The sequence below is a fragment of the Lithobates pipiens genome, unplaced genomic scaffold (assembly GCF_037356315.1).
Source record: "Lithobates pipiens isolate NorthernLeopardFrog02 unplaced genomic scaffold, aLitPip1_a1.2 Scaffold_11, whole genome shotgun sequence".
NCBI lineage: Eukaryota > Metazoa > Chordata > Amphibia > Anura > Ranidae > Lithobates > Lithobates pipiens.
Genome location: NW_027507696.1, coordinates 18,339,083 through 18,351,950, shown reverse-complemented (window position 1 = coordinate 18,351,950; position 12,868 = coordinate 18,339,083). Strand labels below are relative to the sequence as shown.

At 39.9% G+C, this 12,868-nt stretch overlaps 1 protein-coding gene across 1 annotated transcript in view; it reads left to right on the top strand.

The window, feature by feature from the left end:
- ZFHX2 (zinc finger homeobox 2) overlaps positions 1 to 12,868 on the top strand; it is a 107,595-nt gene that overhangs the window by 43,929 nt on the left and 50,798 nt on the right. The window contains exons 3-4 of the mRNA XM_077469151.1: positions 2,606 to 3,162; positions 6,847 to 7,051. Of these exons, the coding sequence (XP_077325277.1) occupies positions 2,606 to 3,162; positions 6,847 to 7,051 (762 nt within the window). The remainder of the gene's footprint in view (positions 1 to 2,605; positions 3,163 to 6,846; positions 7,052 to 12,868) is intronic.

The window sequence follows — 12,868 nt, the reverse complement described above, 5'->3', positions numbered from 1 at the left end:
GGGACATAACTTACAGTTAGGAGGGTTTGTCCATTGTGCTGATGCCTCTTCTTTATTAGAACTGTGGAAGTTGAGACAGGCTCTTATCAAGAGTTTCAGACCATGCCTGCTCTTTCCGCCCAGATCTTCTATTCAGAGGATCTATTACTGCAGCTTCTATGAATGAAACCAAATCTGTGAATGGAGAATGGGCAGAAGATTGTTAGGTCTTCCCCCCTTAATCATAAATCACAGTTCATTTATAGGAGCTGTACTACAGCTTCTGTGAAGGGAGTAGCTGGATGGGAAGGGCAAGCATAGCCAGGCACTCTAGATGAGAGCCTGTGACAACCCCCTTAGGTCTATTACCCTCATCCCAACCAGAATATTAATCCAGCATTGTTGGCATAGTTGGAGGATGATTTTGGCTAAAATAAGCATACGGGACACATCCTACTGACTGTAAAGCTATGTCATTTGTGCTGATGTTAGTGTTCTTTCATTTTGGCTGTGCTTAGGCTTTAATTATATTTCAACCATAGCTAGGATCTATGTTTGAATTGAGAGTGACCAGGACCTGATATATGCAGCATTTATTTTCTACCATTAGGCCTCATGCACACGAGACGCAGGTGAAAACTCTGCTCAAAAAAAGCTGAAACGCGCGTTTAGAAACACGCGTTTTCCCGCGTTTGCATGCTGCGTTTAGACGCGTTTAGGCGCGTTCAGCCGCGTTTGCGCTTAAAAGCGTTTATAAAGATAACATCATGTAGACTCTCCCCAAGCTCTCAAAGCATGTTTTTTTTAACTATTTCTGCTATTTTGATCAGAGTGAGCAGCAGCAGCATAGAGAGCAGTTGTACACTTGCATTTGCCTCTCTTTCTGTGGTATATATTTTTAAATGGATCCCATCCCATATCTGTCCTTTATTTTTTTTAAATAATGTCTATTTATAGCAAATTATCCAATTTTTTGAAATATCTAAATTTTTCTTGTGGCAATTTTTAACATGTTTTCATGATTTCTAATACAAAACAACATTAAAATAGTTAATTATTTATTTTTTAATCTTAATATATGCTTTTATTCATTTTTTCTAGTTTCAAATTGTTTTATTTAAAAACAAATCTATTATCTATTATTTGGCCAATTTTTTTATATATTTTTATCGTGAAATATGAACTGATTAATATATTTTAATTCTTTGCTGCTGTATATGGTAGTATAATATTTTTTAATGCCTTATTAAAATATCCAGAGTCCTAACCCTAACCATTCATCCTAACTCTAACACTAACCACTAACCCTAACCCCTAACACTAACAGCTAACACTATCCCTTACACTAACTCTAACCCTAAACAACCCTAACCCTTATCCAACCCTTAATCCTAAACAATAACCCTAACGGATAACCACTTACCATAACACCCAACCCTAATGACCAAATTACATTGCCGCAGATGGTCACAGTTGACTTTGAGGCCATGTATCTCTGATGCAGAAAAGTGCATGACATTTTGCAACCCGACTTTGGGGCCCCCTATCTCGGGGTCACTTGGTGATAGGATCCTCAAATTTGGATATGTTGTAGTGTCTGCATACCAAATTTGTGGTTCCTGACAATAAGTGGCCCCAAGATATGGGCCCCCAAAGTCGGGTCATAAAATGTCATTCTCAGATCATATTTCAGGTCCAAAAAATTGGGTTCCTTTAAAAACGCATATAAACGCAAACGCGGGTGCCGCGTTTAGCCGCGTTTTGCGTCTGAAACGTGGAAATTTTTGCGTCTGAACCCATTTTTTTGCTTCTGGAAAAACGAGGTTAAACGCAACTGCATAAAAACGGCAAAAAACGAGACTGTGTGCATGGACACATAGGATAACATTGAATGAGTTCAGGGGCAGTTGAAAAAAGTGTCCAACTGCATCTGAACACGCGTTTAACTGCGTCTCGTGTGCACGAGGCCTTACTGTGTGCTGTGCTGGTCAGTGTGTAAGTTGATTCCCCCATGAAGAGCTGACACAACTCTGACATAAACTTGCCACAGCTGCATGATAAATGAGAGTAGGGGATCACAAAGGAAAAGAAAAACACATCATTTGATTCTCAAAGTTAGGTGTATATGTATATAAAATGTTTATAATGTTTATTGGAGTTCTTATTCATCTGTTTAATTCCTGGAAACATTCTATCCATGTTTTACTTCTTGCAACCCTGCATTAAGCTACAGCACAGTTTCAAAGAAGGTGGACTACAACTGACCTCAGTCGATTTACTAAAGAAGTAAAGGCTGTACAATTGCAAAGTGAATGCTGGTAAATAAAATGAAAAATTGCTAATTTTGTGTGAGAGAAATTAAAAATGTTTTTTGCTGACACGTGATTGGGTACTCCAAGTGAACACAGGCTCATCCTATTTTCTAGTATTAATTTTACAAAGTGAACTTACCCCCCACGAAGTGAACATTCACAATTTAACAGCTTCTACTCATTAGTAAATTAACTCTATCTACTGTATTTTCTGTCTGTAAAATCTCCACTTATGAAAATGCTCTCATCCAGTAATGTTTATGAAAAGGTTATTGCTCAATACCTAATGCTTTATTTTTCATTTATCTTGGCAGCTTGCAATCTCCTTCCACCAGATTCTCCTTCAGGACCCCAGGTCAATGCTTTAAGTACCTCTGGTATGGCCCTCCCTGCACCGCCTCCCCTGCCAGAGCGATCACCTTCCTTCCCTGAGGAAGAGATATCCTCTGGGGTGTTCCGCTGCTTGGTGTGTCGCTGCTATACCACAGACAGCTTGGAGGCCCTACTCTCTCATGCCAGTAGAGGCCGGTCTCTACCTGAGAGAGAGTGGAGGGAAGTGAGAGGAGACTTACACTGCTGTCGCCTCTGCTCCTATAGTACCCAGCTTAAAGCTAATTTTCAGCTGCATCTGAAGACCGATAAACATGCCCAGAAATATCAACTGGCTGCCCATATGCGAGAAGGTGGTGCAGCGCTGGCCACTGCACAAGCATCAGCAGCAGAACTTCCTATCAGTGGGTACAGCCAGGCATCTTCATTCCCTCCTTTGCACCTACGATGTAACCTGTGTGGATATGAGAGTAACAGCAGAGAGAAGATACAGCTCCATGTTCAGGGAGGCGGACATGAAGAGAGTCTCCGTGTGTACAAGGTGACTTTATTTTATGGGATTAATCTGGTGCTCAGAGCCCAACTCCAGTCATAATGAATTATTGTCTGTGTCATTATTGGGGAAATTTCCACACATTTTCTGTCCTTCTCCAACAGGGATACCGATAACACCAAAAATAAATTTTTAGTAGACTGGGGAAGAGTTAGAACTTCTGACTTCATTTTTTGTATAGTGTCACATGGACAATTATGCTCAATGGGGTCAAAATCAGAAATTAACCACTGAAAGAAATTTTAATTCTTCCCTACTCATTCCAATAGGAGATAAATGGATGGAATTAGACTTAGTTAACCCAGAAATGTTTTAGATGCAATGTGCTCTGAGTCTGTTAATGTTTGCTGCATTGAACAGTTGCCCATAATTCTATCAGCTTGTTCTAGTATTATTTGTTTAGGAGACTCTTTCAACTGTATTAAGATGAAGGGCAAATGACCAGAGTAAAGACATTGTTCAGTACAAAAACCCTAATGGATACATTAAAAACCCTTATTTAAAAAAATATATTGTGATAGTATCCTAAAATCATCTGCTACAACATGAACCAGCTGGTATGTTCCCAATTTCAAACTGTGCAGTCTTTATGAAGTAATTTTGGCACAGGCCCAAGTTGGTATCGATGTTGTCACATGAGGTTGGTAATGGATTTGTTCTGCAAAACTTTGTGGGTTTGAATGAGAGGGTGCTGTTAATCAACCTCTACCAATAGAGGGAAAGATGAGAAGTCCCGATCTCATCTTTGCTGCGATGGCACCAGAAGTGGCAGAATTGCTGCCATTTTTTTTACTGTGCCTCAACTATAGCTAATAGGAGCTGTCACTCAAATTGGCACTGAGGTTTAGGCTCCATTCACACTTGTATGTCTCCAAAGTTGCGCCGACTTTGGAGTGCAACTTTGACACAACTTTGGATGGGTGCAACTTGGATATAACTTTGGCTTTGACCAGTGATAATGGACAACTGTTGCACACAAGTTAAAGCATTGTATAACATTCAGGTACACATTTATTGCAATTTCTTAGGGTTAACATTGAAGTCTATGACCCTCAAGTTACATGAAAGTCAGATGAAAGTAGTTCATGAACTTCTTTGAAGTTGTGGCAACTTTAAGTCGTGCATATATGAATGGTTATCATTGGAAAACATGGGGAAGACACCTCGCACAAGTGTAAATGGAGCCTTAGTGACTGATATATATGCAGAATTTGGGGTGAAGAACAATAATGCTTTAATTACCTTACATTAACCTTGCACAATTTTTTGTAAATTATCTTCTTGAATATACACCACCTAATTATAACATAAGAAATAGATTTGCTTTTTTTTTCACAGGATTTTAATATTTCAATACAGTTCTATTCACCACTGTGGCATTGCGGTGCGCCATAGCAAAGACACACAGCGGTGTGGATTGACATCAGTAAAAAAGACATTTTCCTTTGCCTTTTTTTTTTGTCTATGTGTGAACAGTCCCTTGAAGTTGAAAAATGTATAAAACAGCGCTAGCAGCCTAAATCAAGCAATATACATCCTAATACACAGTGCCCATTGTATCATGTTAAGAGTAAACAAAAAAACATAAAATCTAAAAGTGCTCAGGCGCTTCAGTGAAAAGTGCAGTGCTCCAAAGCTTTTGAATCAGTGAAGTGGTGCCCCCTTTGGTGTCCCCACTCACCAAAATGATTGGATCCTCAGCTTCGCAGTCTGGGACCAAATTATTGGATCCTCAGCTTCGCAGTCTGGGACCAAGTGATCCCAGATTGCAAAGCTGAGGATCCAATAATTTTGGCGAGTGGGGACACCAAAGGTCGAGCCACTTCCCCGATTCAAAAGTTTTGGAGCACCGTTGCACTTTTGACTGAAGCACCTGAGCACTTTCAGATTTTATGCTTTTTTGTTATCTCTTAACATTAACCTCCCTGGCGGTGATCCCGAGTCTGGCTCGGGCTGGGATTTCAGTACCATAAGTGGTAACCCCGAGCCAGACTCGGGATCGCATCGCTGGATACAGGGAGACTTACTTACCTTGTCCCCTGGATCCAGCGATGTCCTCCGTGCTGTGTGATCGAGCTGTCCTCCTCTTACAGATTACAGTACTGTATAAAAAAATTACACACCCCCTTTGTCCCTAGTGGTCTGTGCAGTGCCCTGCATGCACTTTTATATTATAAATACTGTTTTTTCTGCCTGGAATTTGGAGATTGCCCATAGCAACCAAAAACTGTCCCTTTATGTCAAAAGTGATTTTAGACCAACTAGAAAACAGTGATAATAAATTATAATCACTTGCAGAATTGAGCGATAGCGATTTGTGGGGAAATTCGTCATCAAACACTAAATCTAATGACCATGACAATTCTGCAAATTAGCAAATTTCAGTGTTTTTGGATTTGATTACATTATTGAATAATTTTTATTATTATTTATTATCATTATTTATTATATTATAAATGTTATCATACCCGGGATGTCTGCTAGACTCTGGTTTGAACAGATTTAAGAGAGTTTTTTCTAAAAATTGCAGTCCTACAATATAAAACGCCAAATTTCCATGCAAAATAATTGTACCACTTTCAGCACCTAAAATCAGAACTAATCATACCGCCAGGGAGGTTAATACAATAGGCACTGTTTATTAGGAGATATATTGCTTGATTTAGGCTGCTAGCGCTGTTTTATATATTTTCATTGTTTTAAGGTTGTAGCACCTTTGTGCAGCAGCTATGGTCTTCCCATTAATTTTTATTAATTTTTGTTTATTCATATTTCACTATTTGAGTTAACTCTCCAGCACAGGTTTTTGAATTCGATATATAGTCCCTTGAAGTTGACCCACACCTTCAAAAATGTTTCAGATGTTGTTCTAGCTCTCTGTTTTCCCTATGTAATGTTATATATACAGTATGAAAAGGCTTAACCTAATTATTACCCATAGGGTATGGTCAAGCTTTTTACATTAACATAAAACTATATAGGGAGGTTGAGCTACTAAAGTGCAATTGCTCCAGATCTGAGGTGAAGCATAGCAGATTTCTATCATCCAATAATATGCAAGCAAAAATGCTGTTTTTTAATTTTCCTTGTATATTCCCCTCAGATATAGAGCAACTGCAGTGCACAGACTATTTACCTTTACTAAATCAACCCCAATATCTAAGCTTTTTTTGACTAACACTACCATCCTGTCATAATCTGTTAAGAAAATCAACAAAATTTGGGTGGGGGGTTGCATATATAAACTATGGGGGTTATTTACGAAAGGCAAATCCACTTTGCACTGCAGTCGCTCTAAATCTAAGGGGTAGATCTGAAATGAGTGGAAGCTCTGCTGATTTTATCATCCAATCATGTGCAAGCTAAAATGCTGTTTTTTATTTTCCTTGCATGTCCCTCTTGGATCTACGGCGACATTACTTCCAAGTGCACTTGCAGTGTAAAGTTGATTTTCTTTAGTAAATATCCCCCTATGTGTCTATTATAGAGAAAGTGTATAAAACTTCACCCTTATTTAGCAGAGCAAAGGATAAAACCATAAAGTTAAAAGTCAATTATTATGAAATAACTTATAATTTTTCATATATTCGCAAATCTACTTACTAAAGCTCTTGCAGCTTGCATGTACTGTTTATAAAATGAACTCACTTACCTATATGTATACATGTCCAGTTTTTGCAGGTCATTGAAGGAAGTAGTGGAAGCGATGTGAGTTTCCGCTGTGCCCCATGTGACAGCACTGTTGGGTCTCGCTTGGGGATGATGTCCCATCTACGTACAGCAATTCATCACCAAAATATTACACAATGGAGGCTTGTACATGGAGAAGCTATACTCGAAAGAATTGTAACTGTGTGCAGAAGCCAGCAAGAACATGGTAAGATCCAGATATATGTGTCTGGCACTAAACAGATTAGTAATAAGTGTTATCTGTCCACTAAGGGTTGGGCCACACTGACCAATACTTTACCAACACTTAACCAACGCTTTACATTGCCTGGGTATGTTTGGGTATATGTAATGACATAAATTCAGTTGTTTGACATTTATGACTTGTTTTTGGCCTAGAAAAGTGACGTCAGAAAAAGACCAAGTAGTCCATCGCGTCTGCCCCCCCCACCTTTTTTTTCCGTTAATGTCAGACTATAGATCTATGTTTGTCCTAAGCATGTTTGAAGCCATTTACTGTTGACTGTCTCACTGCTGGTACGTTTATTCCAAGCATCAACTACCCTTTCAGTAAAATAATACTTTCTAAGATTCGTTTTGAACTTTTCCCCAGTTAGTTTGAGGTCATGCCTCTGTGTTCTTGATTTTGGTTTCACATTGAAAAAACTGCCCTCCTGAACCTTATTCACTCCCTTGACGTATTTAAAGGTTTCAATAATGTCTCCCCTTTCCCTTCTTTCCTCCAGGCTATACAATTTAAGTTCCTGAAGTCGCTCTTGATAAGTTTTATCCCCCAAACCTTTCACTATTTTTTGCTACCGTCTCCGGACTCATTCTATCATATCAATATCGTTCTGTAAGTGAGGTCCCCAGAACTGGACACAGTATTATAAATTAAGTCTCACTAAAGATCTTTATAGTGGAATCAGCACCTCCTTAGGGTTAAGCAAATGCTATATACACTATATGGCCCAAAAATTGTGGACACCTGATCATTCCTTTATGAGCATTCCATTCCAAAACCATTACTAGGTATAAACAAGGCCAAGGATAAATCCAAGGGAAAAACCAAGCTTAACTTACCAACCAGCCCGCAGCCAACCAAATAACCTGTCTAACAGTATGCGTCAAAAGCAGGGGTTTAGTCTGTACACATTTGCAAATGCATGCATAAGCCACAGAGCCTTGTCAAGGCACCCTGGTATTTGTGGTGCCTAATACTAACTTATAAGTGTCCCCGTTTTTTTGTATCAAAACCATTACTAGCATTAATACTGAGTTCATACCTACCCTTGTGCCTGCAACAGCTTCCAATTGGGAAATCAAGCCCTGACCCATTATGCCATTTGGAAACATTGGTTTTGGGTTGCTTTTTATTTAGCACTTAGCAGTTCACTAATGATGGTAAGTACAGTGATTTGCAAGGCAATTATGACTCAATGCTTGGCAAACATTCAGTTTAACTTCTATTTTCACATTTTGGCTTAAGCTGTGTATACACTCGTAGAATTTCAAGTGTAATCTGTACAAAAATTCTTAGGTAAATCTCTATGAAAATTCTTCGAATATTTGAATGTTATTCTGAAGTAGTTACAGATCCCCTTTGCATTTAAAAGCTAAGTTCACCTTTGGAAAATTCACAGTGATCCAAATGAAATGTGCAGTGCTACTGTAAGCTGAGACAGCGATCTCCTCGCCAGTTGCAGTGAAGGGAGCTGGCATCAGTGCACCAATCAGATGTGTAAGAGAAGAAAAGGGCACCGCTCACCAACCCAGTGCATTAGTCACTCTGTGACCAGGCCCCCGTGAGCAGGACGAAACATGTCGAGGGATGTGGCTGGAGCGACGCTGGCCACATTCATCTACATACTAATGCATGGGGTTGGTGGATGGTGCCCTTTCTTGTCTTTGATAAAACCTTTGGAACATGTTACATGTTCTACGCGTATTTAGGGAGGAACATGTAAAATGTTACAGCTCCTGCATCCTCTCCCCTTAATCCCCCCCTCCCTTTGACAGCAGGCGGGGGGGTCTTCTCCACTGTAACAATTTAAAACCAGTGCGACCGTGCAGAGCTCCGCTCTCATGGCTGTGTCATTCATTCACAGAGTTCTGTGAATGAATGAACTATAATTATTGTCAGCACCACAACTGGTTCTCAATGAACGAATGTGCTGGTAAGCGCTCATAGTTCGTTGACTCTTCCTGCAATTCAGCAACTGTCTGCCCATATCGGAGGTATGGGCAGATAGTGTACTGAGAGTGCAGGATCCTGGCATCGCACCTGTAATCTGCTGATCACAGGTGCGATGCTGTACAGCATTACTTGCAGAAAGATGTGCATTTATTATTATTTATTTTATTTTTTTTATAAAAGGTGAACCTATCCTTTAACATTCAATTTTGGCATGAATAGGCTTTACTGAATGAAAACGACATACACTGCTATAAATTTGTACATTTGAGAAATATTTTCCATACTATCACTTCAAATTTTCTGATCACTGTGGTAGAAAACGAATGTCAATTTGACCCCACGAATGATTACAAAAACGAACGAACATTCTTACAATGAAAAATGTCAAAAGAAATTCTACTAGTGTATACCCAGTTTTCTTTTAGCATGATTTATTTCTGTAATTGAATGTTATCTAATTTAAGCCTTTTTTCAGAGTATTCAGCCTCTTCCTGTCTAACACACAGCTACACTTCTCTCTTAAATCCAGAGTTCTCAGTATCTTTGACTAACACTATATACTTATATATATTACCAGTGTCACTTTTTATAAAAAAAAAAAAACACTTAAAAAACATCACACAGAAATGACAGGCCAAGTTGTAGCATCTGTTGATTTCATTTTTTAGTGCCATATACAAGCATGTAAGCAAAGTGGATTGTCATCTAAGGGGTTACTGGAAAGGGTAGAGAAGCCAGGAACATCTGTTATTAGGGTACCATGGAAATACAGACAAGCGAGGTGTCTGGAAAGCCAGGGCACGAGCGTGCCAGTATAGTAGATAAACGCCTTGTATAATGCATTTTCACTGTTCAACATATACTTTCAAATAGATTCATAACAACTTATAAAGATAGGTACATGATGAAACAGCGACTCACTATTTTTATGTCCATTTTCCAGTTCTTTTTGTATTATCTTGTGTCTTTCACGCACTCTGTATTCCTTCCCCCCCATTCTGCCCCTCCTTTTCTCCTGGCTCTTGGCCCATCTCCGGATCAATATTTTATGATTTTGGCGGCCGTTGAATGGTGTTAAAGAACTTTAACACTTTAATTAGCTGAAACAGGAATAAATTCCCCACAACTGTCAATTTTCAGTATAATCGTTTATCTAGTGACACTGTGCCTGTCCTCTCATTTCTCTCTGCCTTCCTCTCTTTCTCCTGCTGCCTGGTTTCATTGCATTCCTAATACACCCAAGTATAGGCTTTATTATTTGCAGTCTGCAACATTTTAATAATGAAATCAGGCTTGATGTGACGATCTTGAGCTGCATAATAGTATAGTAACAATGTATATATATTTCTACTATATGTATTATATATAATATACTATATACATCAAATTTTTCTGTATGCATTTATATAGATAAAATTGTTAGTTGCCAATCTCATATGAGAACCTTCATGCCATATAAGAACCTTCGGTGTCATTTTCCTCATTTTTTTGCTTTGAATGAGGCTGGGTTCACAATGTTGTGTGGAGCGGCTTACATCAGGGGTCCGGGGCGTCCCTGTTCTCCATTTCAGTGACGTATCAGGCCCAAATTTTTGGCTGAATTACGACCTGAAACGGACCAGCAGATGCGCAGGACTCTTCTGCAAACCGCTCTGCAGCCGTCCCGCAGCTGTGTGAATCAGCTCCACTGAGAGCCGGTCACAGTCTCCTCACATGCGAATTGGATGCAGGTGAACCCAGCCTGAGCCATCTACTATAAGTAATTTATTAAAAAGGAAAAAAGACATGGTCTGCACTGTGGGGTTGATTTACTAAAACGGGAGAGTGCAAAATCTGGTGCAGATGTGCATGGTAGCCAATCAGCTTCTAACTTCAGCTTGTTCAAGTAAGCATTGACAGAAAAAACCTGGAAGCTGATTGGTTTCTATGCAGAGCTGCACCAAATTTTGCACTCTCCACTTTTTAGTAAATGTATAGATGTTGTAGTTGATGTTTAAGTTGAGCCTCACTATTCTGCACACTTGTAATGGTGCTGAAAATAAGCAACATTTTTTGTATCTGTTGAGCTTCTGTTGCCACCAACAGCTCTTCTAATTGTGTTTGAGTTAGTGCAAGGACTCTTCAAACCTTCAAGCAGCATTTAACCCAGAAGTAAACATTTATCATAGTAAAGTGTACCATTTCTTAGATGTGATGGCTGCATTAGTTTCCTTTTTAGGCTTTCTTTCTGCTATTTTATTCTGGTGATCCAGCCAGTAAGCCTGTTTTTCAACAGAAAAGCTCTCTTACAGTTTCAGGGATGAGACAGACCATTTAGCACTGATGGGATGCTTAAAATGGTCAGCTTTTATTTATGTAAAACTTCTATCCCAAAGGGATAAACTGTTTGCTGTAACTGATTATAAAGTATTCGCTGGAGCTCAGCTTAATTTTGTTACTGTATTTAAATCTTCTAGTAATTCTAACTTGCCCCTCCCCCTAGGCTGACAATCCTGCTGTCCAAATCCACCCCTGTGCTTGTTCTCATTAGGGAGGGGCCGAACACCACCCCCCACCCTCGATTCGGTTCGCACCAAAAAATACCAAACAGGCAAACAATTTGGCATGGGACACGAACATGAATAATCAAAAGTTCTACTTTTAAAGGCTTATATGCAAGTTATTGTGATAAAAAGTGTTTGGGGACCCGGGTCCCGTCCCAGGGGACATGTATCAATGCAAAAAAAAAGTTTAAAAATGGCTGTTTTTTTGGGAACAGTGATTTTAATAATGCTTAAAGTGAAATATTCCTTTAAATTTTGTACCTGGGGGTGTCTATAGTATGCCTATAAAGTGGCGCATTTTCCCCTTGTTTATAACAGTCCCTGCACAAAATGACATTTCTAAAGGAAAAAATGTCATTTGAAAGTACTCGCAGCTATAATGAATTGTCGGTCCCGGCAATACAGATAAAAGAAGTCGTTGAAAAAAATGGCATGGGATCCCCCCAGTCCGTTGCCAGGCCCTTTGGGTCTGGTATGAATATTAAGGGGAACTCTGAACCAAAATTTCAAAAGAAAATTCCATGGGGGTCCCGCCAAATTCCATACCAGGCCCTTCAGGTCTGGTATGGATATTAAGGGGAACCCTGTGGCAAAATGTAAAAAACAAATGGCGAAATGGTAGGGGTACATTTGTATCCCGTTACCATTTTACCCGGGGGGGAGGCTGGGATCTGGGGGTCCCCTTGTTAAAGGGGGGCTTCCAGATTCCGATAAGCCCCCCGTCCGCAGACCCCCACAACCACTGGGCAAGGGTTGTGGGGATGAGGCCCTTGTCCCCATCAACATGGGTGCTTTGGGGGGCTACCCCAAAGCACCCTCCCCACGTTGAGGGCATGTAGCCTGGTACGGTTCAGGAGGGGGGGCGCCCTCGTACCCCCCTCGTTTCCTGTGGCCTGCTAGGTTGCATGCTCGGATAAGGGTTGGTATTTTTGGGGGGACCCTCATAACATTTTTTTTTAATTTTGGTGCGGGGTTCCCCTTAAAATCCATACCAGACCTGAAGGGTCTGGTATGGATTTTGAGTGGGACCGCCACGCCTTTTTCTTTACATTTTGCTTCGGGGTTCCCCTTATTCATAACAGACCCAAAGGGCCTGGTAATGGACTGGGGGGATCCCATGCAATTTTTTACAATGACTTCTTTTATCTGTATTGCCAGAACCGACAATTCATTATAGCCGCAAGTACTTTTGAATTACTTTTTATTCCTTTAGAAATGTAATTTTGTGCAAGGACTGTTATAAACATGGGAAAAATGTGCCACTTTACAGGCATACTATAGACAT